Source organism: Trichoderma evansii, assembly GCF_050947405.1.
Source record: "Trichoderma evansii strain SZMC 28006 chromosome Unknown GGI43scaffold_2, whole genome shotgun sequence".
NCBI classification, from domain to species: domain Eukaryota; kingdom Fungi; phylum Ascomycota; class Sordariomycetes; order Hypocreales; family Hypocreaceae; genus Trichoderma; species Trichoderma evansii.
The window spans coordinates 1,418,161-1,442,012 of record NW_028145204.1 but is presented as its reverse complement, the minus strand read 5'-3'; the positions used below and the strand labels follow the sequence as shown (position 1 = coordinate 1,442,012).

At 49.5% G+C, this 23,852-nt stretch overlaps 10 protein-coding genes across 10 annotated transcripts; 1 reads left to right on the top strand and 9 right to left on the bottom strand.

The window, feature by feature from the left end:
• Positions 1-195: 195 nt before the first annotated feature.
• GGI43DRAFT_393416 (dolichyl-diphosphooligosaccharide--protein glycosyltransferase subunit STT3) lies at positions 196-3,505 on the bottom strand. The gene is made up of 5 exons (XM_083204668.1): positions 2,754-3,505; positions 2,620-2,643; positions 1,875-2,549; positions 684-1,812; positions 196-628 (listed from the first exon to the last, which is right to left on the bottom strand). The coding sequence occupies exons 1-5, from the start codon at positions 2,881-2,883 to the stop codon at positions 358-360; spliced, it is 2,229 nt and encodes a 742-aa protein (XP_083064998.1). The 5' UTR covers positions 2,884-3,505; the 3' UTR covers positions 196-357.
• Positions 3,381-4,514, bottom strand: GGI43DRAFT_393412 (F1F0 ATP synthase subunit e). Its single transcript, XM_083204667.1, has 3 exons — positions 4,201-4,514; positions 3,884-4,067; positions 3,381-3,739 (listed from the first exon to the last, which is right to left on the bottom strand). Exons 1-3 carry the CDS (start codon positions 4,219-4,221, stop codon positions 3,666-3,668), a joined length of 279 nt encoding a protein of 92 aa, XP_083064997.1. The 5' UTR covers positions 4,222-4,514; the 3' UTR covers positions 3,381-3,665.
• GGI43DRAFT_393410 (WD40-repeat-containing domain protein) lies at positions 4,515-7,131 on the top strand. The gene is made up of 2 exons (XM_083204666.1): positions 4,515-4,937; positions 4,994-7,131. The coding sequence occupies exons 1-2, from the start codon at positions 4,803-4,805 to the stop codon at positions 6,974-6,976; spliced, it is 2,118 nt and encodes a 705-aa protein (XP_083064996.1). The 5' UTR covers positions 4,515-4,802; the 3' UTR covers positions 6,977-7,131.
• A 173-nt stretch (positions 7,132-7,304) lies between these two features.
• On the bottom strand, positions 7,305-8,763 carry GGI43DRAFT_152440 (NADP-dependent oxidoreductase domain-containing protein). The gene is made up of 3 exons (XM_083199449.1): positions 8,675-8,763; positions 8,019-8,590; positions 7,305-7,962 (listed from the first exon to the last, which is right to left on the bottom strand). Exons 1-3 carry the CDS (start codon positions 8,724-8,726, stop codon positions 7,597-7,599), a joined length of 990 nt encoding a protein of 329 aa, XP_083064995.1. The 5' UTR covers positions 8,727-8,763; the 3' UTR covers positions 7,305-7,596.
• Positions 8,764-8,765: 2 nt separating this feature from the next.
• GGI43DRAFT_393408 (DUF1349 domain-containing protein) lies at positions 8,766-10,414 on the bottom strand. The gene has a single exon (XM_083204665.1). The coding sequence runs from the start codon at positions 10,121-10,123 to the stop codon at positions 9,428-9,430; it is 696 nt and encodes a 231-aa protein (XP_083064994.1). The 5' UTR covers positions 10,124-10,414; the 3' UTR covers positions 8,766-9,427.
• Positions 10,415-10,585: 171 nt separating this feature from the next.
• On the bottom strand, positions 10,586-12,786 carry GGI43DRAFT_393406 (uncharacterized protein). The gene is made up of 3 exons (XM_083204664.1): positions 12,419-12,786; positions 11,939-12,356; positions 10,586-11,858 (listed from the first exon to the last, which is right to left on the bottom strand). The coding sequence occupies exons 1-3, from the start codon at positions 12,588-12,590 to the stop codon at positions 10,682-10,684; spliced, it is 1,767 nt and encodes a 588-aa protein (XP_083064993.1). The 5' UTR covers positions 12,591-12,786; the 3' UTR covers positions 10,586-10,681.
• Positions 12,787-12,829: 43 nt separating this feature from the next.
• Positions 12,830-14,412, bottom strand: GGI43DRAFT_393404 (HotDog domain-containing protein). The gene is made up of 3 exons (XM_083204663.1): positions 13,972-14,412; positions 13,848-13,896; positions 12,830-13,765 (listed from the first exon to the last, which is right to left on the bottom strand). Exons 1-3 carry the CDS (start codon positions 14,089-14,091, stop codon positions 13,005-13,007), a joined length of 930 nt encoding a protein of 309 aa, XP_083064992.1. The 5' UTR covers positions 14,092-14,412; the 3' UTR covers positions 12,830-13,004.
• Positions 14,413-16,791, bottom strand: GGI43DRAFT_393402 (uncharacterized protein). Its single transcript, XM_083204662.1, has 2 exons — positions 14,970-16,791; positions 14,413-14,904 (listed from the first exon to the last, which is right to left on the bottom strand). Exon 1 carries the CDS (start codon positions 16,368-16,370, stop codon positions 15,063-15,065), a length of 1,308 nt encoding a protein of 435 aa, XP_083064991.1. The 5' UTR covers positions 16,371-16,791; the 3' UTR covers positions 14,413-14,904; positions 14,970-15,062.
• Positions 16,792-18,163: 1,372 nt separating this feature from the next.
• Positions 18,164-19,905, bottom strand: GGI43DRAFT_393389 (PLC-like phosphodiesterase). The gene has a single exon (XM_083204661.1). It carries the CDS (start codon positions 19,733-19,735, stop codon positions 18,278-18,280), a length of 1,458 nt encoding a protein of 485 aa, XP_083064990.1. The 5' UTR covers positions 19,736-19,905; the 3' UTR covers positions 18,164-18,277.
• Positions 19,906-20,782: 877 nt separating this feature from the next.
• On the bottom strand, positions 20,783-22,400 carry GGI43DRAFT_152171 (uncharacterized protein). Its single transcript, XM_083199448.1, has one exon. It carries the CDS (start codon positions 21,837-21,839, stop codon positions 21,195-21,197), a length of 645 nt encoding a protein of 214 aa, XP_083064989.1. The 5' UTR covers positions 21,840-22,400; the 3' UTR covers positions 20,783-21,194.
• Between the last annotated feature and the right edge of the window lie 1,452 nt (positions 22,401-23,852).

The window sequence follows — 23,852 nt, the reverse complement described above, 5'->3', positions numbered from 1 at the left end:
ATGAAGAGCGTGACCTGTGATGAAAGCGCGTTTCGTACAGTTCTTGCGTGTTATGGCAATCAAGCACGCCAGCTGGCAAGTCTATCCATATAAGCTCTTGCAGCTGCTGGCATCGTCAATCTATATTCTACCAGCAGTTTGATAGAGACAAATCACGAAGTTCACGGCCCTCATTTCTGGTACAAGTGATCGATATTTACTTGAAAAGCCTGGTATAATTTTCTTCAAAACATGAAATTGATATACATTCTAGACTAACTTTTGTCTAGATATATAGGAGCACCTAGCCATATCTTTTTTATCTGGCTTCTATCAGTCTCCCTCAGATACCTATCCGTGAAAAAACATCCAACCCTTTTAATCCACGCGAAGCACTCTGGCGCCCCTCTTCTTGATGGCCTTCTTCTTCTTCTGGCCGCGCTCAAAGGCAGCAGCATTAACATGATCGCGACCAATGTTATCCAGGTCTTTGACCTTGTAGATACGAATGATCCAGTTCTCGCTGGTATAAGCCTCCTCGACGGTGTTGATAACAGGTCCCTGGTCTGGAACTCGGACTTGACGGACTCTATCAGCGGCCTGTCCCGGAGGAAACAGAGAGCCATAGTTGTAGTACGACATCTTGTACCTAGTTTTGTTGTTAGTATTTATAACTTGCTGCAATGGCTTAATTCTTCACTTACATCAAGCTGTTCTTCATGGTATCAGTGGCACCCTCATCAACACGGTATTCACCCTGAGGAGTGAAGAAGTCTCGCTCCTTGACCTCGTCAGGCCAGATGCCTTCAGCAATACGGACCATCCACAAGAACTTGTTAATATCATCGCCAGAGTAGCCCAAGAGACCACCGAATACAACAAGAACATAGTCGACTTCGTGCTGTCTCATGATTTCGTAGCTGACTTCCTCCCTTGAGCTCATGGCCTTGCCAACGGTAGCAATGTGGGTGTTGTTCCAGGTGTTGTTGTCGACGAGCGTAGGTCGGTCAGCCATGCCACCAATCTGGTAGCCGTAATCCCACCAGGACATAATCTTGGCGTCCTCCTTGGTGTTTTGGCGTAGCCATTGGTAGGCCTCTCGGTAATCGTCAATGATGTGTTGGCTTCCATCAGGCATACGGCTGGCAAGGACCACAGACGGTGAAGAGTAGGCGTTTGATGTAACCCAGGTACAGTGTGAGACAAACATCAAGAGGTAGATGAGGATAGATCCCGATACGAGCATCTTGGTGAGGTTGCTGTAGATGCCGACATTGGGCTTCTCACTGCCACGGAGACCACCCTTAACCTTCTTTGGCGCCTCCTGCTCCTCAGCGGGAACAGCCGACTTCCAGCTGAGGTAGGTGTCGAGGATTTGAGAGGCTGACATAGCAGCGGCAACACAGACAACAGGCGTGAGTGTGAGCATCAGACGCACCATGACACCAGAGAAGTAGCTGCCGAAAAGGGCATACACAACGACGAACACGTGTTCATCCCTGAGTTCCTGGAAACACAGATAGACACCGGCGGGGAAGAGCCAGACAAGGAAGTTCAAGTCGAAGAAGTAAGATGGCCAAGCGGTGGGCTGATGCTCAGAGACAGAGGCAATGATGGGAATGTGGATCTTAGCATAGCCGGTATCCCACAGAGAGTAGAATCGTCCACTCCAGGGGGCAATGTAGCCCAGAGAAGTAAGACCAACAAGACCAAGTAGACCCAAGCCAAAGGTTGCCACGAGGATTGTGACAAGGAAGGTCTGGAATTGGCGTCCAGAAATTGCAGATCGCACATACTCGATGAATCCAATAAGCTGGATGAAGCCAAAAATACCTATACAAGCGATGTTAGAGATACGAGTTCCTGGTATTATCAAGGGTAAAGATGAATCCTACCCAAGGCGGGCATATGCTCGCTGGTCTTGATAGGGAGGAAGCCAACAAAAGGAATCTGCATGCTGGCCAATGTTCCCAGAGCGTACCAGGTGGTGTAGCTGACATAGAGGCGAGAGCTGTATCGGCCCATGCAGATCAAAGTCAGAGCATGCACAGGGAGCAGACAGGTGATGAAAGCGTATCCACCCCAAGATGCCACCATGTAGCCGTAGAATAAGGCACAGAGGGCTCCCCAAAGCATGGAACCCAGCTTGAGAGCCTTGATCCACAGGTAGAAGGTGAAGACAAGAAGGAAGATGGCGATGGCCTCGTTATCGTAGCTACCGGCAACGGATCTAGAGATGTAACCGGGCGCAATTCCCATGAAGATAGCCGCCAAAAGACCTGCAGATGGCGACGTAGTCATTTCGTTGGTCAAGAGATATGTAGCAAAGGCCGTCAGACCTGAGCAGGCCGGCGCAAGGAGAACGCAGATGTTGCGAATGTCGACGGGGATTGTAAGCGTCTTCAGAGCGTGGTAGATGGCACCGCTGGTGACCATCAGACCGGGATACAAGGTACCTCCGGTAACTCGACCAAGAGGATGCCATGTTCGGTCGTCAAACCAGTCCCAAAACTTATGGAAACCATTTGCGACAAGGTACTTGGTTGCTCGGAAGTTGAACCAAGGATCGACTAGATAGGTTGGTTAGCTTCGTGTTATTGGGCAATTCGATGCGCTCCAACGAAGAGAGAATTTACTGACATTCGTGAATGATACTTTCAAATCCTATAGAATAATTGTTAGCTCTTGTCATGCAATGTCACCTCAATTGCGATTGAGCGAAGCAATGGCTTCCACATCGCGGAATGACACCTATAAGAACAATAGTAGCTTACGTATAACAGAGAACAAACGGCTCGCAATCGCAGCGGCAGCAATGAAGCAGAGAATGACGACCCGGAACAGAGCCCGAGTGCTTTCGGTAGTGTAGCCCAAGGCGGGCCCTTTTTGGGTTTCTACCGCCATTGTGGCTCTCCTGAAGGTTGATGGCGATGCTTCGTACCTTACCTTGAGAAGCCACGCTTAGACGTGGTGAGGACAGCTTGAGCTTAAGGTGCTACGTATGTCAAGAGATTGTGGGGCTGGCACCCGCCCCGGTGTTTTCCCGAAACAGCATCTTCGCAGTCCCACGAAATATCGCCAAAACGCTGAGTTGCGCCAATTGTAAAAGTGGGAACGGCATTGAATCATGGGGGAAGCTGTAGAAATGCTGTGTAATATGGTCTGCATCGAGAAATCGCCTTGGAGAAGTAGTAGTATTCACTGTCGTGGATGTTCCTGATTTCCCTTCTCTTTGAAGTGAAAAAAAAAGCACGAAATGAGCTAAAGAAAAAAATCGTTCCACCTCTAATAGCGGCTATGTGAGACCACATCTTGCCAGTCGCAGTGCATCATCTTGCTCTGCGAGGCGCAATTGATAGTCGTTTAGACGTCAAAACACGATCTTTCAGTGTAGTTGGCACTTGTGGTAACTTTTCTTTTTTACTTTGAAACGTCTAAATGCGCATAATTTTACAAGTACAGTTCACCAAAACAAATGACCCAACGAAACCTCTATGCAGCGGCGCCATGTGTAGTTTCGAGTATACACTGCCTTTGCAGTCTGCGGTATCCTGATTATGCCTCGTGAGGCTTTTGGGTCTCTGTGACGGCCATATTTTGTTTGTCCGCCAGCATCCTTTTTTTTTTCTCCAACAATCCTCTCCGGTCCTCACCCCTCCATCGGCCCACGTTATTCCTCAGTTACGTCAAGGGCTGTCCTTGGCAATCTTCAGTAGGAACTTCTCGAGGTCAAACTCCGGGCTGTTGACATCTGTAACAACTATTCCAAAAAGTTAGCTTTTGCTGGCCAAATTCCTAGCATGCGCTTCCACTCCTCCTTTCTCCTCGAAAATCGCAGAGTAGCCCCGCTGGACTAAAGGAGAAAGATAGAGCATGTGCCATGTAGCTGCGCGGTTGTGCGTACCATCATCTGCTGATGCTACAGAAGGGTTCTTCTTCTTTGCATATTCCGCCTTGGCCTGATCTATCAACTTCTGCTTCTGCTCATACTCGTGCTGCGCGTGCTGAGCTCGCTGGGTTGTGGTGATCGTGCGCTGGTGGGAGAAACCGTAGAACACGCCAAAGGCGAGGGCGGACCACCGGAAGACCTGGAAGAAATCAATCAGAACTGTGTCGCTAAGCAAGCGGGCCCAATTGCACGCGGGTATCGCAAAGATCGAGGCCGATGCGGGACGGCGGCTTGCGGTTGGGCACTGCGAGGTTTAGACCAAACAAACGTACGTTGACTCCTGTTGACGACATGGTGAAAATCGCACGTCGCGCGGCTGTTGGGAGCAGGAATCGAGGAGTGAGGGCGAATTTGGGGGGCTCGACAATGGCCGTCGCTGAACCCTGGTCGACGGTGGCTCGAGGGAATTGTTGCGTCGGCTGGGACAAAGATTTGAAAAATGTCCTCGGGAAAAGTCGCAGTTTTTCCAGCCCCGGAATGCCGCTGCTACAGGCCTGGCTCTAGGCGTGCGGATGTCACGTGCTAGCCGGAAAGCCAGCTCCAACGCGATAAGCTCTGAATGGCATATTGGCGATACAGACGCTCTAGTTTAGTCCCAGTGTCATTAATATTACGGTGTACGGAGTATTAATAGAGGACAGAGAGAGTGGGCGAATGGCTCTCGATACCTTTGTTTAAATACTTTTAATTGTTTCGCTCGCTCGTTTCCTTCTGCGAACCCTTTTCTTTTCGAACCCCGCCCTCTTAGATCGTGGCCTGGGCCTGTTGTCATACCCCCCGTGGCGCCGTGGCTTGACCTCCCTCTTCTCCTTTCGCATCTCGCCTCGCCCCTTATATCTGGTGCGTCCCGCAATGGGACTGTGGGACAATCACGATGCAGCAACGACGAGATGAGATTCTTGCCAAGAAGGCGAAGCTCGCAGAGCTTAAGCGCCAGAGAGAGCTTCGGGCCTCTCAAAATCAAAGCCAGGCGGTATACAACCGCACTGGTATGAGCTCTCCTAATGAGGTTTGTTCCTCCTTGTCTTAAGTTTGCTTCTTACCCGCTAATCGCCCGCGCTGTAGCAGCTAGTATCACCGACGCCAGGACGAGCAGATAGTCGCCGCGAGATCGAGTCCCTCATTGACAGTTTAGTTGGTAGTAGTAGGCCCAGCTCGATTGGAACAGGTCCTCCTGGCTCGCCTGCGCCTCGTGGGAGCAGGCCGAATAGTGTTCTCAGTGGCGGCGAAATAAGCAATGTGACCTCCGAATGGACGACTTCCTTGGCTGGACAAGGTGGACAGACCACCCCAGGTCCTACTCCTGTGGCGTTGAACTTGACTACCGTCCCTTTGACAACCGTATATGAGTGTCCACCGTCTCCTGTGAAAGAAATCTATTCATACAGCAAAGGTGTACAAACCACAGATGAATGGACACTACCTGATAGGACAAGAGACGAGTCGATAGCGTCCGATACAGATGACTTCATGGGACCGACTTCAACGCCCAACAAGAGGCTGAGCAGGAAGGAACGAGACCGAGAAGAGGAACTGCGCCAGAAGATTAGACTGGAAGTGGAAGAAGAGCTGCGAGCGGCCAAAGAGCTTTTGGGCGAGGGCGCCGCAGGAACACAGCCTTTTTCAACAGCCAACTATCCAATCAGAGAGCTTACTGCCGAAGAACTCGAGGCCGTTACCCACTCAGACGAGTTTGCGGATTTCTTGGAGCAGTCAACAAAAGTGATTGAGAGAGCCTTGGATCAGGAGACATATGATATTCTTACAGACTATGCCTTGCATGGCCAAGACCTCGAGGACAAAGATGAAGAGAGTGGAAATACGGGAGGAAAAGGGAGCCATAGAGTCAAGGAAGTGACACAATTCTTTGACGATCGTTGGTCTAAAAAACGAATGATTAGTGGGATAGATTTCTCTCCCAAGTTCAACGAGCTGGTACTCGCTTCCTACACCAAAAACCCGACAGCACCTCACGAGCCGGATGGGCTTGTCCAGGTGTGGAATATCCACATGCATAATCGACCAGAGTACGTCTTTACCGCACAATCCGACATTCTCACAGCAAAATTTTCGCCGTATCACCCAAACCTCATTATTGGTGGGTCATACAGTGGCCAGGTTCTGTTGTGGGATACTCGAGCAAAGTCTGCACCGGTCCAGAAGACTCCGCTGACTGGCTACGGTCACGCTCACCCAATCTACTCTGTTGATATTGTGGGCACACAAAACGCCAACAACATCATCTCATGCTCTACAGACGGTGTCGTCTGCGGCTGGAGTATGGACGTGTTTGCACAGCCGCAAGAGCTGCTCGAGCTGAAGAACCCCAGCCAGGCTAAAGTAGCTGTTGAGGATGTCAGCCCTACATGCCTTTCGTTCCCTCAGACAGATCCAACATTCTTCCTCGTAGGAAGCGAAGAGGGAACTATATTCCCCTGCCACAGATACGATCGTGCCGGCGCCAAGGCCGGTGTCGACAAGAAGATTAGCTACAAGGGACACATGGCACCTGTCATGTCGGTTGACTTCCACCCCGCCAGGGGCCCTGTGGATCTCGGCGATTTGGCCATCTCGTCCTCTCTTGATTGGAGTGTAAAGCTTTGGAAGATTCGTGCTCCCGCAGCCACTTCGACAATTGGTGCTGGAGATGGTGCCATCTCGCCACTGATTGACTTTGTTCGCGAGGACGTTGTTTACGATGCGAAATGGTCACCTGTGAAACCCAGCGTCTTTGCGCTAGTAGACGGAGCTGGTTGGTTAGAATTCTGGGATATCGCAATTGATACGGAAGAGCCGGTATCAAGAATAACGCCAAGCAGCCGGCAGGATGGAAGGACGATGCTGTCCAAGAGCTTGAACAAGGTGGCCTGGGAACCCAATGACGGCAAACGTATTGCCACCGGCGGCATTGACGGCTCTCTGACTGTCTTTGAGGTGGCTAGCGGTCTGGGCGGCAAAGAAGGATTAAAGAATGAGGAATGGGCAAATGTCAAGAAGCTGGTCAACAGGGTGGAGGCCGTGGGCATGAATGGAGCGATGATTGTCTAGCATCTTTTTGGTTTACCGGCGTGCATGGCACATTAATCTTTTCTTATTATCCATGGCCTGTGTAATGATTGATGAGGTGAGACGATATATGTATACCCCTAGAAATGTGCGCGGCGGAAAAGGCGATAGAAATAATAAATTGCCAGTTTGACGTATATATTGTTGTATGCTTGATGTGGTTATGTAAGACTCGGAATAGTAAGAGACGAATGAGTGCCATACCCACTTTCTTAGCGTCGTGGGTCGCTGTCGAGGAAGATATTTTAGCTGGACGTGATGTTTTTCTCTTCCCGCTCAGACGCTCTTCTTTTTTGCCACGCGGCATTTGAGCGCATCTGCCATGTACGCGTAAAAAAGCTCGGAAGAGAGCTATGATGCTCATATGGTAAGTTTAATTCAAAACACAATTTGACACCTATTTACCAAGTCATGTCATGATGTATTCATTTCGATGAATTCTGCAATGCTCAAGGCCGTCTTGGCTTTGCGCCGAGATGGTCGACTGTGGACAATTTCACCCCTGATCTCTCAGACTTATAATACATTAAATTCATATACATGCAAATAACTGTGCTAGTGCTAACAAATGCATGGCCAGATAATTGTCACAGGAAACTTGTCTAAGTGTTCCTCGGCGCGCCGACGGGGTACCGATCACCGGCAACATCAAATGACTCGATGATGTCGTTGATCTTCTTCATATCCTCTTCCGTTAGCTTGACCACCCTTGAGTTCTCCTCCACTCGTGCTGTAGTTGTTGCGCCGGGGATGGGAATGATGGTTGGTAAGCCGGGGCGGTTGCTCTGGCTGTGAACCCAGCCGACGGCGAGCTGAGCTGGAGTGCAGCCCTTTTCTTTGGCGAGGGCCTCGACCTGGTTGACCAGCTTCAGGTTGTGCTCGAAGGCAGCCTTTTGGAATCGCGGGAATGTGGCGATGTAGCCAAATTGCTGGAGTTCTGAAACATCCTTGAACCTGCCAGTGAGGATCTAACATTTGGGTGTTAGCTAACGAAAAGGGATATGCATTGGGATCGTAGACTCACTCCTCGTCCGATGGGAGAATATGCAGTGATGGGAATGCCATGCTTAGCGCACGCGGCAGCAACGCCATTTTTAAGGATATCAGGCGTGAAGATGCTCAACTCAACCTCCACTGTACCAATATTGGCAATCTTTGCCGCCTCGTTAATCGTATCCGCGCTGCATTCTGAAAGCGCAATGGCGCCCAGCTTGCCCGTGTCGATGTACTCCTTCTGGATGACACCAAAAGTCACCTCCAGAGGCACGTTGGGATCTCTCCTTGAGCAGCTGAAGAGATCCAGCTTCTTAGTGCCACCCAGCTGGCTGATGATGTTATCGAGAGATCGCCGAATGTTCTCAGGGCTTCCATTAGGCTTGATTGTAGCGAGATCCACGCCGCCCTTGATGATGAGCGTGACCTTTTCGGCGTCCTCGGGGTATTTTGTAAAGTAGGCCTTGAGTAGAGTCATGGAGTTGTATTCAGGCGGGCCGTAGAACTCGGCGCCGTTCCAGAGAGTCATGCCATTGTTTAAGGCGGTTTTCAAAGCAGCAATGGCCTGCTCCAATGGCGGAGGGTCAGGTCGCCAGGTGAAGCCTACCGGTGAAGAGGTGTTAGTAAAGTTGTTGCTGCGTGATAATTATACCCTATCTGTGAAGGCTTCGAAACTATTAGACTTACCCATAAGGCCGTAGCCAATGGCGCCAACGCTTCTGTTGATAACTGTTGCCATGTTTGTGCTGTTGTGGAAATTGTAATAGAAACAAAGTGGTTTAAAAGTATAAGAGTTGTATTGAAGTTATAGCTTGAATAACTATTTTGAACTACAAAAAAATATCTCATCATTTGGAGATGTTCAGCTCTCTATTTATCTATTCAATTCTGCAACTATCTCTTTCGTTATTCCGAAAGTAAATGGTGTTAAAGTGCGATTGGCATTTCCGTATTAGGCAATCGGCTTTATGAGTCTCTAAAAACTCACTTATTCCGAGCGAGCATTTCCAGCGTGGCGCTCCAAAACCCGACCAGCACTAAACTTTGTCTTTCCCCTTCCCTCACTCGATTTTTGACAGCAGCCCGCTACGGGATTAGTTTTATCTCCAGAATAGAGCAAAACCGAGTCGCAGATTAGCGATCCGATCCGAAAGGGATCAGTTCAGGGCAGGCGATCTCGCGATTCCGAGGGCCGTCTTTGGCTGGCTTATCGCCATGGCCGATTAGATGCTGACTGCCTATTTCACATTGGTCCAACTGATTTGATCTTTGATCAACATGACGTTTTGTGGGATTGCTTTAATTTTTGTTAATGCTGTCACTGTTCCGGCGGGCTTAATCCATGTCTCGCCTTTCGGATATGGAGTTTATAACTCCCAACGGCGCGGCATGTTAATTGCATGATGAGGACAGTATCGTTACTAATACTAAAAGTTTCCATCACACAGTTTTGAGTGCAAACTCCGAGAATGTCACAGCAATCTTATCTCTCGCGTGTCCCTCGCCCGACTCCTCCGTCGGCTTTGCGCCGTAGATGCCAACCTCAACTTCCTTTGCCAGTCCCTGGCCATCATCTTCGTTGAACGGCCAAGTCACTTGTCTCAGCGCCCGCTTTGCATTCCCTCCATTTTCTACCACATACACCCACGCATCCGTGCCGTCCCTCTCTACCAGAATTGTAGCCTTCGCATTAGTTGTTGTCTGCTTCTCCGTGATGGGGCTTAGACTCCAGTCGGAAAGGATATCCGTTGCAACGACACCCAGTGCGGGAGCACCATCGTTGAACTCGATGCCTGCTTTGATGAAGCGCGTGGCGTTGGGGCTCTGGTGATTTGGAAAGGCGAGCACAAGGCCGCCTTGGTCGTAGAGTGTCTTCCAGGGCGCAGTGACGGTGACTTGGACGCTCTGGAAGTGTGCGGTGCTGATGGTGGTGTAGAGGTAAGGTGCTGTGAAGTTGTGCTTAGAGATGGCTGGGCGCCAGATATCGGTGTCGGGAGGGACTTGGATCGTGATGGAGCGGCCGATTGGGGAGACGGGCTGGACGCCGGGATTGTTAAGCCAGTGCCATTTCAAGTTTGTGGCCGAGACACAGTTGGCTGCAAGGAGCCAGCTTGCGATGGTGGTCGTGAAGAGCATCTTTGATTGCTTATTATATGATGTAGACAAAGGAAGTATATACGAAATTGCTGTTTAGGTCGTAACGTCTATATATACATCTTCTGGTTCATCTGTACCCATTCACCCGAACCTAAATGCTCATGCCTTTTAAACAGGTCGATGTAACATCGTGTATTACAGTCTATGCATACCCACTCCTCTCCTCACGATATTATCTTCAGCTCTCTTTGCCAAGACCTGCAAGAGTGCAATGATGATGACGAGTATCCCTGCAGTGCGGGGAGAGTCGATGGGTGGACCGCAAACAAGCATATATTTTACCTTGAAATGTGCTCGGGGAATGTCGCTTCAAGTAGTTCTTTTGTGCGCCTTACGCTCTACATGCTATCCATTATTGCTCCGATCCTTCTGATGTATGCTGTCTCGAAGCTGGAGGGTTCGCCTATTTAGGGGAAGTTTGCTCCAATGAAATTGTCTCGATGCCATTGCGCCTGCGCTCAAAACTCAATCGGAGGATTGATTTAATAATATATTACCAATTCCCCGTAGAATTCTATCCAATGTGTAACCCTGTCGCTATGCTTCTACTCTGATTCTAACTCTTAAGCCATCGACGCAATATCCCAGCTGCTTCGGACCGTCCGTAAGCTCAACCTCTCTCTTAACCCATCGCCCTGCCTGATCATGTTCACCGCCTGCTGCCTGTTTATCCGCTTCCAGCTCCGTTTCTCCCATAACTTCATCTTCGTCGCCGCTGCCATCTTCATCATCGTCTTTTTCGTCAAATCCGGCCACCGGGTCCCACTCGCCCGTCTCCCAAATTAGCCGCAGCTTGAGCGGTGCCAGACCGTACAACTTCCCCACGATGCCCTTGACAGCATAGATATCAAAAGACTTGGGAATCCTGGTGATTCTGGTCTGTTTTCCTTCATCTGAAGCACCTTCGTAACGAAACTCGGTCGTGATAAGACGGGCCTCGAGGAAGTTGGGATTGATCTCCTCGCGACGAATCACATCAGGCTCACCATGCGCTTCACATAATTCTTTGTATCGCGGATGCAACACCTTGATTGAATCTTCTGCAGCTTCGGGTACTGTGGCAAGCTGCTTCGCGATTCGTGACAAGTAAAATGTTTCGGCATTGGTGCGATCCGTGCCAATAATTTGTGTAAAGTTGAGAATCTTGAGCTGTGCAATGCGGGCGACGGTGAACATGAATGATTCATCCGAAGACTGCGCGTTAGATTCGGCATCTACGGTGTAGTAGATGGGGTTATGGCTGATACGAAGGCCTGTCATACCAGGGAAGACAGCCGTTAACTTGTCAATAAACTCCCAGCTATCTACCTTGTTGTAAGATAGATCGACGTGTTGTACGGATGGAGGAAATATGACATCGGTAGCATCAGATGAAGAGGTTATCGTTGATATGTTGTTCCCCTTGAGCAGTAAATGGCGAAGAGATTTCAGAGTTGTCAGGCTGGCGATATCGGACAAGCTCGTGAAATCGTTGTATTCCAGATTGATAGCCGTTAGTGTTGATGGTAGGCTACTGTGGCTTATAACCGGAAGATTCGACAATTGGTTTGAGCCTACGAGAAGAGTTACCAATGAAGGGCATTTGCTGGCCACTAGACATAACCCTTCCCAGCTCATCAACGTCTCTCCTAGCTGCAGCTCGGTCACACCTCCAAAGACAGACTCTGCGCCTTTGAGGGCATCATCTGTTAGAATATCGAGAAACCTATTTCCGCTATTGCAAATGAAAGAGAAAAAGAGGACCATAAATCAGCATAATAGTAGGCCATCTAGTAAGTAATGAGAAATACTTACTTGATGCAAAGCTTCTGTAGATCCTTTAGGTCTCTGCATATGTCGACCACGTGCCCAAATCGCTCAAATAGATTTCTACTCAAATCCATTTCCACAATCTTGGGTGCCGTCTCAGCAATAGTTGCGGCAAGGCCCTCATCATTCATGTCGTCATCACTTCTTGCCATGGCAACCTTCTGGCCGTCAAGAACCACCATCTTCATCTCGCTCAGGCGCGACTGTCTCCGCCAGAGCTTGTCAAACCCCATCTCCTGGGCGACTTTACCTGAGATGATAATTTCGGCCTTTGACTTGCCCTGCACCGCACCCGGCGCATCCACGACATACCTCTGCTTGAGGGCGGCGAGGAAGCTCAGGGGGGCATCAGCCGAGCGGGTTGGCCGAACGAATGAAGCCGCAGTGGGCGACTTTGACAAGCCTGCATTTTGTGCCGAGTCAGTTCAAGGACCTATAAATCAAATAAAATGAGAGATGAGTTACATGTGAAATATCTGGTGCCTCTATGAGAGCCGTCGTGTTTGCCTCGCGCGGCATCGTCCCACTCGACGCCTAACCAGCTACCGGTCGTGCCAGCGAGTTCGCCGACGTAGCGGACAGTGCACGGCGTTCCATCGTAGGATATCCGCTGGCCGATGTGGTGGCTCTGGCTCATTGTGAATCTATAAATTATTGAAAAGAAGTAATAAGGGTCATAAAGACGGAGGCATGTCCGGCCGCTCTGTGAGCTGTGGGATGGAGATGATGTGGGATATATAGGGAAAAAAAGTGCATGTACGCAGTAGAGAGACAGTCGCTCTGTCAGGCAGCAGAATTTAACCTGACGCAGGCAGCGATTTTATCAACCTCCTGCACCTACAATTTGAGGCAGCAGTTATTTAAATATTTTGTATTGTTTTCTGTAATTCACGATTTTATTTTTCATTGATTGGTCAATTAGCAAATTAATTGAATTCATGTATTTTTATTCCCGTAGGCTGCAAGCAAGCATTTTCAATACACTATCGCTAAGAGACCCATCGTGGAGTCCCCCTAAAATCAGTCATCAAAATAGCACATTATTATACATTTACAGCTTTCCCTTGACATCTCCCACAACCTTGATGAGAGCACGGCCATTGCTCAAGCAGACCTTTCCTCCCTCAACAGCAACGACAAATCGAATCTCCTCAAAGTCGCCCTTCTTCTCGCCTGTTCTCCAAACGTTGATAACAAGCTTGTCACCAGGCAGGACAGGGCTGGCAAATCGGGCCTGGAACTCCTTGAGGTTGGCGGGATCGCTGCCGCCAACGGCCTTGAGGATATCATGGGCAGTGGAGTTCCATGAGTACAGACCGTGCATGATGGCGCCGGGGAATCCCATCTTGACACCGGGCTCGGGGGTAGCGTGCAGAGGGTTGTAGTCGCCGTTCAGACGGTACAGGTGTGCGGCCTCCTTGGTGATTGGGTGCTCCAGAACCCAGTCAGGGTTCTTGTCCTTGGGGGGAGGGAAGTTCTCGGTGGCAGGGCCCTTGGGGCCGCCCCAGTTACCCTGTGCGACATAGAAGGCGCTGCCAAAGAGGCGGGTGTAGACTTCGTTGGTGTTGGCATCGACGAGGTCGAGCTGGGTGTCGACAACGGAGCCGGGTCGGCCCTTGTCGTAGACGCCGAGGACCTTTTGGCGGATCTCGAACTTGTGGCCCGCTGAGCTGGCGGGAAGGGGCTTCAGGAACTCAATCTTTCGCTGGCCGTCAACGACTCGGCGGGAGTCGAAATCGGGCACGTTGGGGATCTTGGTTTTCTTCTGGGCGGCATAGAAGTCAATCACTTCTTGTGTATCGCCTTTGAAAGCTGTTTCGTTTGGTTTGTCAGCCGATTGCGCAATCAATGGCACTCGGCGGTGCACAAGAATAATTCGCCGACAGCAACTTACGTAGGATGACGGGGTAGGTAGGAAAGGCGGCGAAGTTGGGGTGAAGTTCCTGTAGATGGACTGTCAGTTTCAATGGCTCTCCCAGTCCTACAAATAGCATATTTCCAGATCTTCGGCTACTCACGTAAAGGAAGTGAAGCTCATCGGCGGTGGCACCGATGGAGTTGGCAAAGAGCAGGAGATCGCGCTTCAGCCAGGAAACGGACTGAGGAGGGTACTCAAAGCCGACACCGGGTCCAGACATTTTGATTGTGGTGTGAATAGGTGTTACAAGAAAAAATTGAAGCTACGCGAATGCAAATACAGGGGAGAAAAGATCAAGAAGAGCCCGCACGCTTTATATCAAAGAATGTCTTAGTAACAGCATGGATGGCTCGCGCCCTCGGAGGATGTGCTCGGCCACGCTGAGACCCCAAGCCGAGGTAACACTTGTGGGGAAATCCTGCAGCCGGGAGACATCATCGGCAGCCGAGCAACCCCGCGAATTGACCTCCGAATGCGCTAAGCGTTTGAGATGATCTGATAATCTCAAGATCTCTATTGAAACTCTAATCTAGATACTGGAACACGAGAAAGTAGCACCACTGATCCTCATCTCGAGATGTAGATGCATGCGTGACTGGAGCATGTGCTTTGCTAGTTAGATGAGCCAATAATATCAGCCGATATTGTTATCGATAAGCGATAGGCGATAAGCCCACGACAGTACACCTATGCAGAATAATGCAGGCCCCAATTGTGCTGCAACCAACCAAAGATATCATATTCGCCCAGGCACATCCTGCCTCCAATAGAATCATGGAACCGGCCTCAGTAATCAACTGCGACCTCTGCTGCGCTTACATGTTCTCATTCGGCTTTTTCCTGCAGGACATTTCGACCAATACCAACCTCTTGAAAGGCCCACCATATCCCTCTGGTCCCAGTGCAAGTGGCTCGAAAAGCAAGGTGTAGCTCACCTTAATTCGATGAGAGGCTGTCAGCCGCCACCGAGATTAGAGATCTACAACAACCACTATTAATGTTCTAGAATGCTTCGTTTGCATATCATAAGCAGGTAAGAAACACAAAAGGAATTCCATTCTTGTCGTAAGTATGCTAATCAAAATGACTAAATAATAGTAATAATACAAAGAAGATGCTAAAAAGAGCGTGGATGTTCCAATATCATAGTATCATATATTTTGTTGCGATACGCATAAAATTGCACTCGCATCAACCCAGTCTGCCCTTTGCCTTGTCGCATTCTTCGAGAAATCGATAGATGCCTTCCAGGCCCTCATAGTCTTCGGATTGCTGATTCGACTTATTCGTGGGCGACATACTTTCATATCCGTCTGTTTCGGAAAACCAAGGGCTTTCTGAGCTTTCATACGCAAACGCTTCATGAAGAAAGGATTCGTCGCCAAGAGATGATATATCATCTAGTTCATGTCCTTCCAAGGACCTTTCTGATCCTCCAGGGGATGTCAAGGCTTTTTCAGCGTCTGGTGCAAAAGGAAATCTGAGCGCAGCTTTGACGTCATTAGAGCTTTCAAACCCAATATCTTGGCCGACGACTCCCCTTTGGATGCCAATGTCATCGCAGAGTCTCTCGACTGTGTCAACATCAACGCCCGGGAATCGAACTCGAAGCAAGTTGCCTGCTTCCAAAGATATTGGCAAATCGCCCAAATCTGCAAGCCGTCCGAGATCGGCATAAATGGCTGTCAAGTCTTTCAAGGCACGGCCAAAATCCGCGGATAGGACATCAAGAAATCCCTCGGTCTTGAGGCTTGGGATAGCAGCCTCAGCCTGGAAGCCGGATGTGCCAGATGCCTGGACAACGGCGGCAGCAAGGGGGCTCATGGCAGTGATGGTTGGGCTCAGCTGAAAGTCGACATAGGCGCCAGGAGCAAACTTGGGGATGGCAGCCAGCTTACGCATAGCCTCATCCTCGACCATGGAGACGGCCCGGTATTGAGCCTCACCTCGTGGCCCTGTTCCATCGTAGCGGATTCTCTGTCCTGAGAGGAAGAAGGCTCGCATCGCCTGTGAGACATTCTGCACAACCTGAGCAGAAGCTGTGGGGGTATGTGAGAAGTACCGAGCACTTCCGCCAATACTATAGCCGCCAGCCGTTCGGGGCATGGCACCGCCAGTCAGGTTGGGTCGCAGAGTGCTCGCAAATGGAGCACGGCCGGAGAATTGAGCAACTCGGCGGGAGGTATTGGAGCTCGGGAGCTTGGATCGATCATATCGAGGAGCACTCTCAGAGCTAAGGTATCGTCGGGCAGCCTTGCTTGCACCTTTGGCTGATGTGCCGGAAAAGTATCTGGCGCCATGTCTTTGTTGTTTGAGGACTGATGTTGGAATGGATTGTCTACCGCTTCTGGCGGTTACAGGTACTGGTTGAAGTGCCTGATTCTGTAAGGGCTTCGCCGCGCTGGCGAGCTTCTCTCGAACCACCGCTGTGGTCCGAGACACGGCAGCTCGGAGGAGACGCAGGGCCACAGGAGCCCATATCGTCCCCACGGACGCCATGTTGAGATTTATTATTGCACTTTCACCAAAAGTTGGTTGAAGGAGTTTGAAACATCTCCTAGAAAGAGGGAGGTGACGGACTTATAGAAGTCCGGCATATGACATTCGCCACGCAAGCGTGCAGGGCGCTAATGCGCTGGCAGCAAGGGCCGCGAAATAAATATCCACGTACAAAGCAGCAACAGGAGCATCATTAGCGTTGGCTGATCTTAGTCTTTGTGTGTGTATGGTTACCTCTTTGTGTGCTCAAAGTCTCCAGTCCCTGTTTTCTTGATACCCACTTTGGGGTTGCACCGCCACAGATGAGATCTGCGCCACTGCTTGAGGGGCTGCCTCCGACTAGGCCATATATGGACTAGCCGAATTGGTTAAGCTCCTACATTTCTTCGGCTCGAGAAATTTTCTGAATTTCTTTTTCTTCTTCTTTCTTTGCAAAACACAACCACCAAGAGCTCTGCTTCGGAGCTGCAAGCGCACGCCCAAGCACGAGCTCTGGTGGTTGGCCTCTTTTAAAGGTAAGCTATTCCACGCTCCCTTCCTTCGTGCCTTACATGATGCTTTATTTTTCATGAACAATCCAATTCATACCAAACCATGGTGACTTTGTAATATTTTACAATTACCTGATCGAGCTTTGGATCGCCTCTTTTTCAGGCTTCTGTCTATTGGCGAGCTTTGCTAACGCAATTCAGAGATTAGGAAGCAGGGCTAATACCCCTTTTGATCCGCCCATAATTGTCTATATTCACAAAGCAAAAGGTTAGTGAATTTTTTTTTTTTTCAATGCAGCTGTGATTCTGTGTGATGAACATTTGACACCTCAGGGATTCCTCATTCTTAATATACGATGTGGATAACGTGTTTTATAAGTTTCAGCCTTGTCTGATCAGAATTTTCACAAAACTTTTTGTTGTTGGCTCTCTTTATCAAAGCTAGTCTTGCTAACTCAGATTGTCAACAGGTACTTTTACACTCTTCTTTCAGCCTATCTGTCCCACATGATGAAAAATTGAACGAACGGGCGGACATATCGAGCCTTGCTCCCTTTCATCCTTGAAAGCGAGGACGTACAAATCCTTGTGGTGGAAGGGGGTGAGAACTCAGGATGAGATCTCGTCACCTGATCGTGGTTCAATGGCATCGGCTCTTTGTTCAAGCTGGAGATGAATATGTCAGCTAACTCGTACAACAATAGGTACATATTATACAATGCTCTTTTTAATCAATTGCTGTATTTCTGTGATGAAATGTTATTTTATTTGTATTCACACTGTCTGATTTCCGCGACTCCTTCGGGAGTTGTTGGATATGAACAAACTTACACCCTCTGATGGTAAGTCTAACCGACACATGCGGCTGTTCCAGTATGTAGCTGACCAATTATTAGATGAATCATACTCATGTCTTTATTTACTCGATGTATCTGTTGATGCGGGGGCTGACATGATAAAGTGTATAGTCAGGTAAACGCGTTGATAATCACGCCAGCTGCTGAAATGGTACGTTGTTTCTATTTGTCTTTCCTGCACACCACCATCATGATGACTATTCCATATTATCTACATTGTCCGAGTTCCACGTGACGAAAAAAGTTTCACCTTGGAGAACTGATCTGGTTTCTTTTTCAACATTGCTTTTCATTGAGAAGTGAGAGGGCCGTGGCTAACTTAGCTGCTTTAGATACCGTCATGAATTATGATGCTACGTTTCACAGCATAAGCTAGCCATAGAAGGCTGCTCTTGCATAGTACACGTACTATATATTAATAATAATATTCAATCTATTATTTCATTTGCCTTATCCAACTATGTGCCAGTTGCTTTCCTTTTGTCGTTTTTTCCCATGTCAATAAACGCCACGTAATTTTCATCTCGTATAGGATTCCTTAATCTATGATTCACCATCCTCAAGACACCTGTAGCCTAGCATTCCACCCAACAATACATCTAATCAAATCCCAGTCGCCATTCGCACCCACCCAGTCCGTAACGACAATACCAGTGCTCGCAGCACCAACCTTGAGCTGCTTCGGCCCCTTGCCGTCCTCGCCGTGGCGGATGCAGAGATACTCGGTAATGGCAGGGTTCACCTTAGCGGCGATTCTCTCTGGCCAGCAGGTAGCGTTGAAGAAGTTGCTGCCGCTTAGGAAGTTGATGAAGATGGGAAGCTTAGCAGCCGCAGCAGCATCTGCTTGGCTATCATGCTCCGCTAAGCTAGGGACGTGAAACTCTCGCTCGGCAGCGCGCTCCAACTGGCCTCTGCTGTAGTCAATCTTCTTCTCGATATTCTGGCTCTCCGTGACTTCGTAAAAGTCCTGCACGCGAATCTGGCCTCCGTCACAGGTACCATCTTCGCAATTATCTGGCCAATGCTGACCGTCAATGCCGTATCCTCTGCCATCCCAGCATGTCTTTGCCATCTCCTCATCCAATACGAACCTGCGCACGAGAATGATGCGGCCTCTAGCAGCACCAAGCGTTGGGATCACAGGCTCAGTCCACCAACGTTCAGACCGTTTGTCGACATGGCTGCTGCGGAGGTAGCGACTGAGATGCTCATCAGTGCCGCGGCCGGCACCCTCTCGCTTGAGACTCATGAAGATGGTCTCGCTGGGGTTGTCGTCTAAGAAGCGGTAGATTTCACCCAGCATATCGGCAAAGTACTTTGTGCTAGCGAGGGAGACGGGGAAGACGGAGTGAACGAGCGTAAGGGTGTCATTGTCAGGGTTAACAGAGACGCGGATGTCGAGGAAGCGCACGCCATTTTGGAGCTGCTCTGTGACGCCGACGGATTGGCAGCGGACTGAGGGGAGAGCAGTGTGACAGGTGGGTGAGTTGTGAGTGCCGGGGATGGAGAGAAGTGAGAGTGGCCAAGCATCGTCAAGCTGCTTCATCCAGGCATTGAGCTTTGCGGAGGAGAAGATGGCGACAAAGGCACCGTTGGGGATGTACACGACGGTGAGGTCAAGCTCCTCCTCATCGCCATCATCGTCATCACTGGCAATGCGCTTCATAACGGCAGATTTGCGAGATGGACTCGGCACGTCCGTCTCATAGCGTCGGTGGCCGGCCCGGAAGGTCAGCCGGAGAATCTCCCGGCCGGCGGCATCGGCAGCTCGGACGTCGGTCTGGACAGTCCGGAAGGGGTCGAGGTGGATGGAGACATCGCGGTGATCATGCGGCTCATGGTCGGCGCGGGGCAGCAGGCGGTGGGCGGAGAAGTCGGTGGCGTTGATGAAGCTGGTGATACGGCCGGTGACGTTGGACACGACGTTGCCGGTGCGAATCTTTTCACCCTGGAGGCGCTGGATAGAGACGAGCTCGAGGGGGGTGATTGTGAGGTTGCGTATGGTGAGGTCGGCCATCGCGAGGGAGAGTGAGAATGAGTCAGGTTCAATTGGACAGGGGAGGGGAGTGGTGATATGGGGAGTGAGATGACTACAAAAATAGAGTGAAATGAGGAGAATGGACAAAGCAATTACTATACAGTTTTGATTAAGAGGAGGCTGAAAACATAATCATGCATGGATCTAAGTGAGGGACGAGGTCAGTGGCCCAGCCAAGACCGTAAGCTGGTGGGGCAGCTAGAGTGAACTCATCAAAGTCATTAACCTATAACAAAGAAAAGTAAACCAATTGAGACATAAGATTATAACGCAAGACTCGATTTTTTACTTAATGGATACTACATGATGTAAATTAACAGCCGTATCAAGGAGCTATCGCCAAGACCTGAAAAAAGTCCTATCCAACAAACCAAAAAGAAGGAACAGCTCTAATTGTATGAATTTCAAGTAACGTCGGCGTAAAGAGCGCGGCTAAGCGGCATAATCCAACCGAATGGCAGCTCCCGGATTTAGACCTAGAGCTTGTCCAAGAGAGGAAAAAAGATTAAGGTGGCGGATATTCTGGCTCTTGTTTGAATTTTGTACTAGGACCAACAAGCAGTAATTGCCGTTGAAACGATAAAGGAGGGAGCTTAGACTACATGCTAACTAACTAAAAATCGAATCAAACAGTCTGTTTGGTCATACGAGAATTCCAATGCCGTCGGCGAAAGTATAAAAACATGGTTATTAATCTCTATACTCCGTATTACGCGCCTCATTCGTTTCGGGGGCTGTGTCCTTGGGCAGCTGAAAGAAGGGGAATGGTATGCGGAGCCAGGGGTGACATCCACCTGCAGTCGAATCAGGCGATGGCAGTGACCGTCTGGGATGATATATCACCCTCGTTGTAGAATGTTATGCGAGGTTTCGGGCAAGCTGAAAGAACCAACTGTAGAGATGATGTGCTTGGTGATCTTCTCTCGGTCACCGGTTCTGGCTTTCAGCTCTCCCTTTCATGCATGTGATGTGTGCGAGCCAACCTCATTGACGTCGCCCTGCATTAAGCTATAGGACAGTATGAGAGATGGAGCCAATTTACGATGGACGTGCTTGCATCTCGTATAGGTAATATCAAATAGTGCACACAGTGAGAGTGATAGGAATGTTAATTATTGTGTATCTAGCATATCTAGTATGTAATAGGTCTTCTCGCTTCATTCCGAAGTCGAGGCCCGTTCTCCCCCGCCTTGCCTTCTCATAATACCCTTCGCCCCTTTTTGCTAATGAAAACACTCATGTCGTGATATTGTGAATATTGATAACGTAAAATATGCAAGGCGTTCTGCCTTTGGGTATATGAGATTCCGGTGATGCCTGAACGCCAAAAGCCAAACGCAAGTAAACGCAGCAAAGTAGAGCTCAATAGCAGATGCGATGATGCTTTTTAGTGTCGTAAAAGAGTAAATACTCCAAGATGAAAATATATGTCGTGCCTTCAAGGAGAGTTGCTACTGCTGCTGCTGCTGCCACCGTTTTCTTCGCGGCGACGCTTTGGTAGTTGAGCGGACACATCACTCTCATCATCTGCTGATCTCTTGCGTGTAAGGCTGCGTAGGCGAAGAACCTGATTTATCACGTCCTCGTTGCCTACGACGTTCCCTGAACCCTCCACTGTAATACCAGCGTCGACTTCGATCTTGACAGGCCGAGGCCTGCCGTCTTCGTCAATCATGGGGATGCCGCACTGGCCGGAGCTGTTCTCCTGGATGGCCTGGACGACAGCCTTGGCAATAGCGTTGGCATGGCTGGCTGGTGTATCGTTTAGGCAGACGAGGTTGTTGTTGCTGGAGATGTGGACAGAGGTATTGATCCGGAGACTGATAGCAGAGAAGCCCTCTTCGTCGTCTTCGTCGTATTCCTCGGGAGACATGACATCTAATACGCTGTCGGCGATGGATGAGCGGCCCATGATGAAAGATTCACGCATCTGTCGTCGTAAAAGCGCCAGTGCTGGCGCTGTTTGAGGAGGAGTGTATGCTGGAGGAGGCGAGATTAAGGTTGGGGTATCGTCCTTGGGGATCATGTCGATGGGATTCCGCATAGTGGAGCCAAGGACGGCTGATGAGGATGAGGTATTCATGGCTGAAGATTGTATGTAGAAGATATGAAGAGTTGTGAAAGGTAGATTAACTCTTATAAGTTGCAGATGATAAAAGGTCCCTGTGGGCTGGTCCTGGAAAAATCGAGCGAGATGAAAAGTGGGAGTGAATCGTTGATATGTGTTCACCGACTGTGAATCAAAGTACACCAGCCTAAACGGTCCGATACGCCTCTTCGGGTCGAGAAGCGGTCTATATGTGGATGAAATAGTCCTGGTAAATTTTAAATTCTCGCTCAAACGCCCACAGTGCTTAGCTGAAGAAATTCTAGTTTCTCCTGTATGTTTCCGAAATGGAGGGTCGGTTGGTAGCGCTGGAAGCCGGTGTGAGAGGGTGTAAATGGCTGGACGGCTAGAAATGCAAAAGGCTTGTGTGCGGCGTGGCGTAACGAGGATTAAGCCAACAGCTAAAGAGTGCAGCACAAGAAACTTATGCCTGATACCTTTTGCACAAGACAATGTCGTCAGTGACGATGGTTCTAACAATTACGGCAAAGATTGCGAACGAACGCAGTCCTTGCTGATGCGGACCGAGACTGATATATACCTTTTGTCCTTTGTCAAACAACCCTGGCTTGTCTCGGCTGTCTCTCTTATTAACCTCCCTAGTCCACCCCACACATGATTCCCGTCATGGCATTACAGACAAAAAAAGACCAAAGATGGAATTTACCGTTGAACTGATCTCCCTTCCCACTTCGGCCAAGTCAAGCCCCGTCAGCAGCATTCACCTGAATTGATGGACGTTGATTTGATTGATCGATCCCTGCCGCAAGCCGGAAGTACCGTGCGAGCCAGACACACACCCCTTGGGTCTCGATCCATAGCGCGGATCCATCTAGTAGAGCGACACCTTGATTCAGGTCTCCACGCATCTCTCTCTGCTTTTGACTCAGCTTGTATAATCGTACCCTTGCGGCTAGCAACAATACGTGCATACTACTGCCTCTTTTTTGATTACTTGTGGCTCCACGATCAACTAAGACTTAAAGCGCACTACTGCTGCAGTCTCCCCTCCTTGGCTGTTCTTGGCCCTGCTGCGCGTTGGTAAATTGGTGGACGGCACATGCATACCATAAGCTAACTTAAAAAAGGAACAGAGAAAGAAAAAGAAGGTCGTCAAAAACGTCAAAGAATGATGGTAGGTGACTAGAAGGCGTTAGTATCCTTGTCAGCAAAACGACTCGGTCTTTAACCTCACGCCCTGCTCCAGTCCAGCAGCGGATGCCACATAGCGCACCCAAACTCATGGGACACGCGGAAAGCCATACGCCCCTTCTGATCTCGTCCAAAAGCCAAGTTTGAGAGGGGTGTGATCTGCGGAACTTGTAGTAGTTACAGGTGGGCATTGCAGCTATTGATGCTTCATCATGCTTCCCGTGTGTGTACCTCGTACTTCGTATAACCAACCAATCTGGCTATTTGCTTTGTTTACTTTCACGGCTGTCAAATCTCTCTATTGCATGGGCTGCCTGAGCTAGCCCTCTTTCTGCTGCAGGAGTTGAGATTATCCTGCGAAGACACTGAATCTACCGGATCTGCAGTCTTGCTTAAATTTTTCTCTCTTTTATACGAACAAGGTTGGCAATGCTGTTGTTATATGTGTTGTCAGCGGGTAATGGCCCCTGTTGACAGTTCATAGGCACGAGACAAGATCAGCTGCAGCGATAACAACATCATAAGAGCAGAGCGTTGGCCATGGTCGTAGGCTGGATGTCGTATATCAAGCTCCTCAGATGGCGATGGGACTGGGTAGTTGCAGGATCCTACTGCGACGTTTCAGTTGAAAGACAACTCTGCATGTACGAGCACTCCCTGCAGCAGGATCACAGGGACTTTCAGCCTCTGGGATCTTTGTGGGGATCGGATGCTGTGCCGCCATGGCTGGAATGCCAGCATTGAGCTAGCGGTTGCGCAAGTTATTGGTGTGTGTGGCCGTTCTGTCCTCCGTACAAAGAATACTGTATCATGGCGTGGTGTACCAGGTATCTCCCA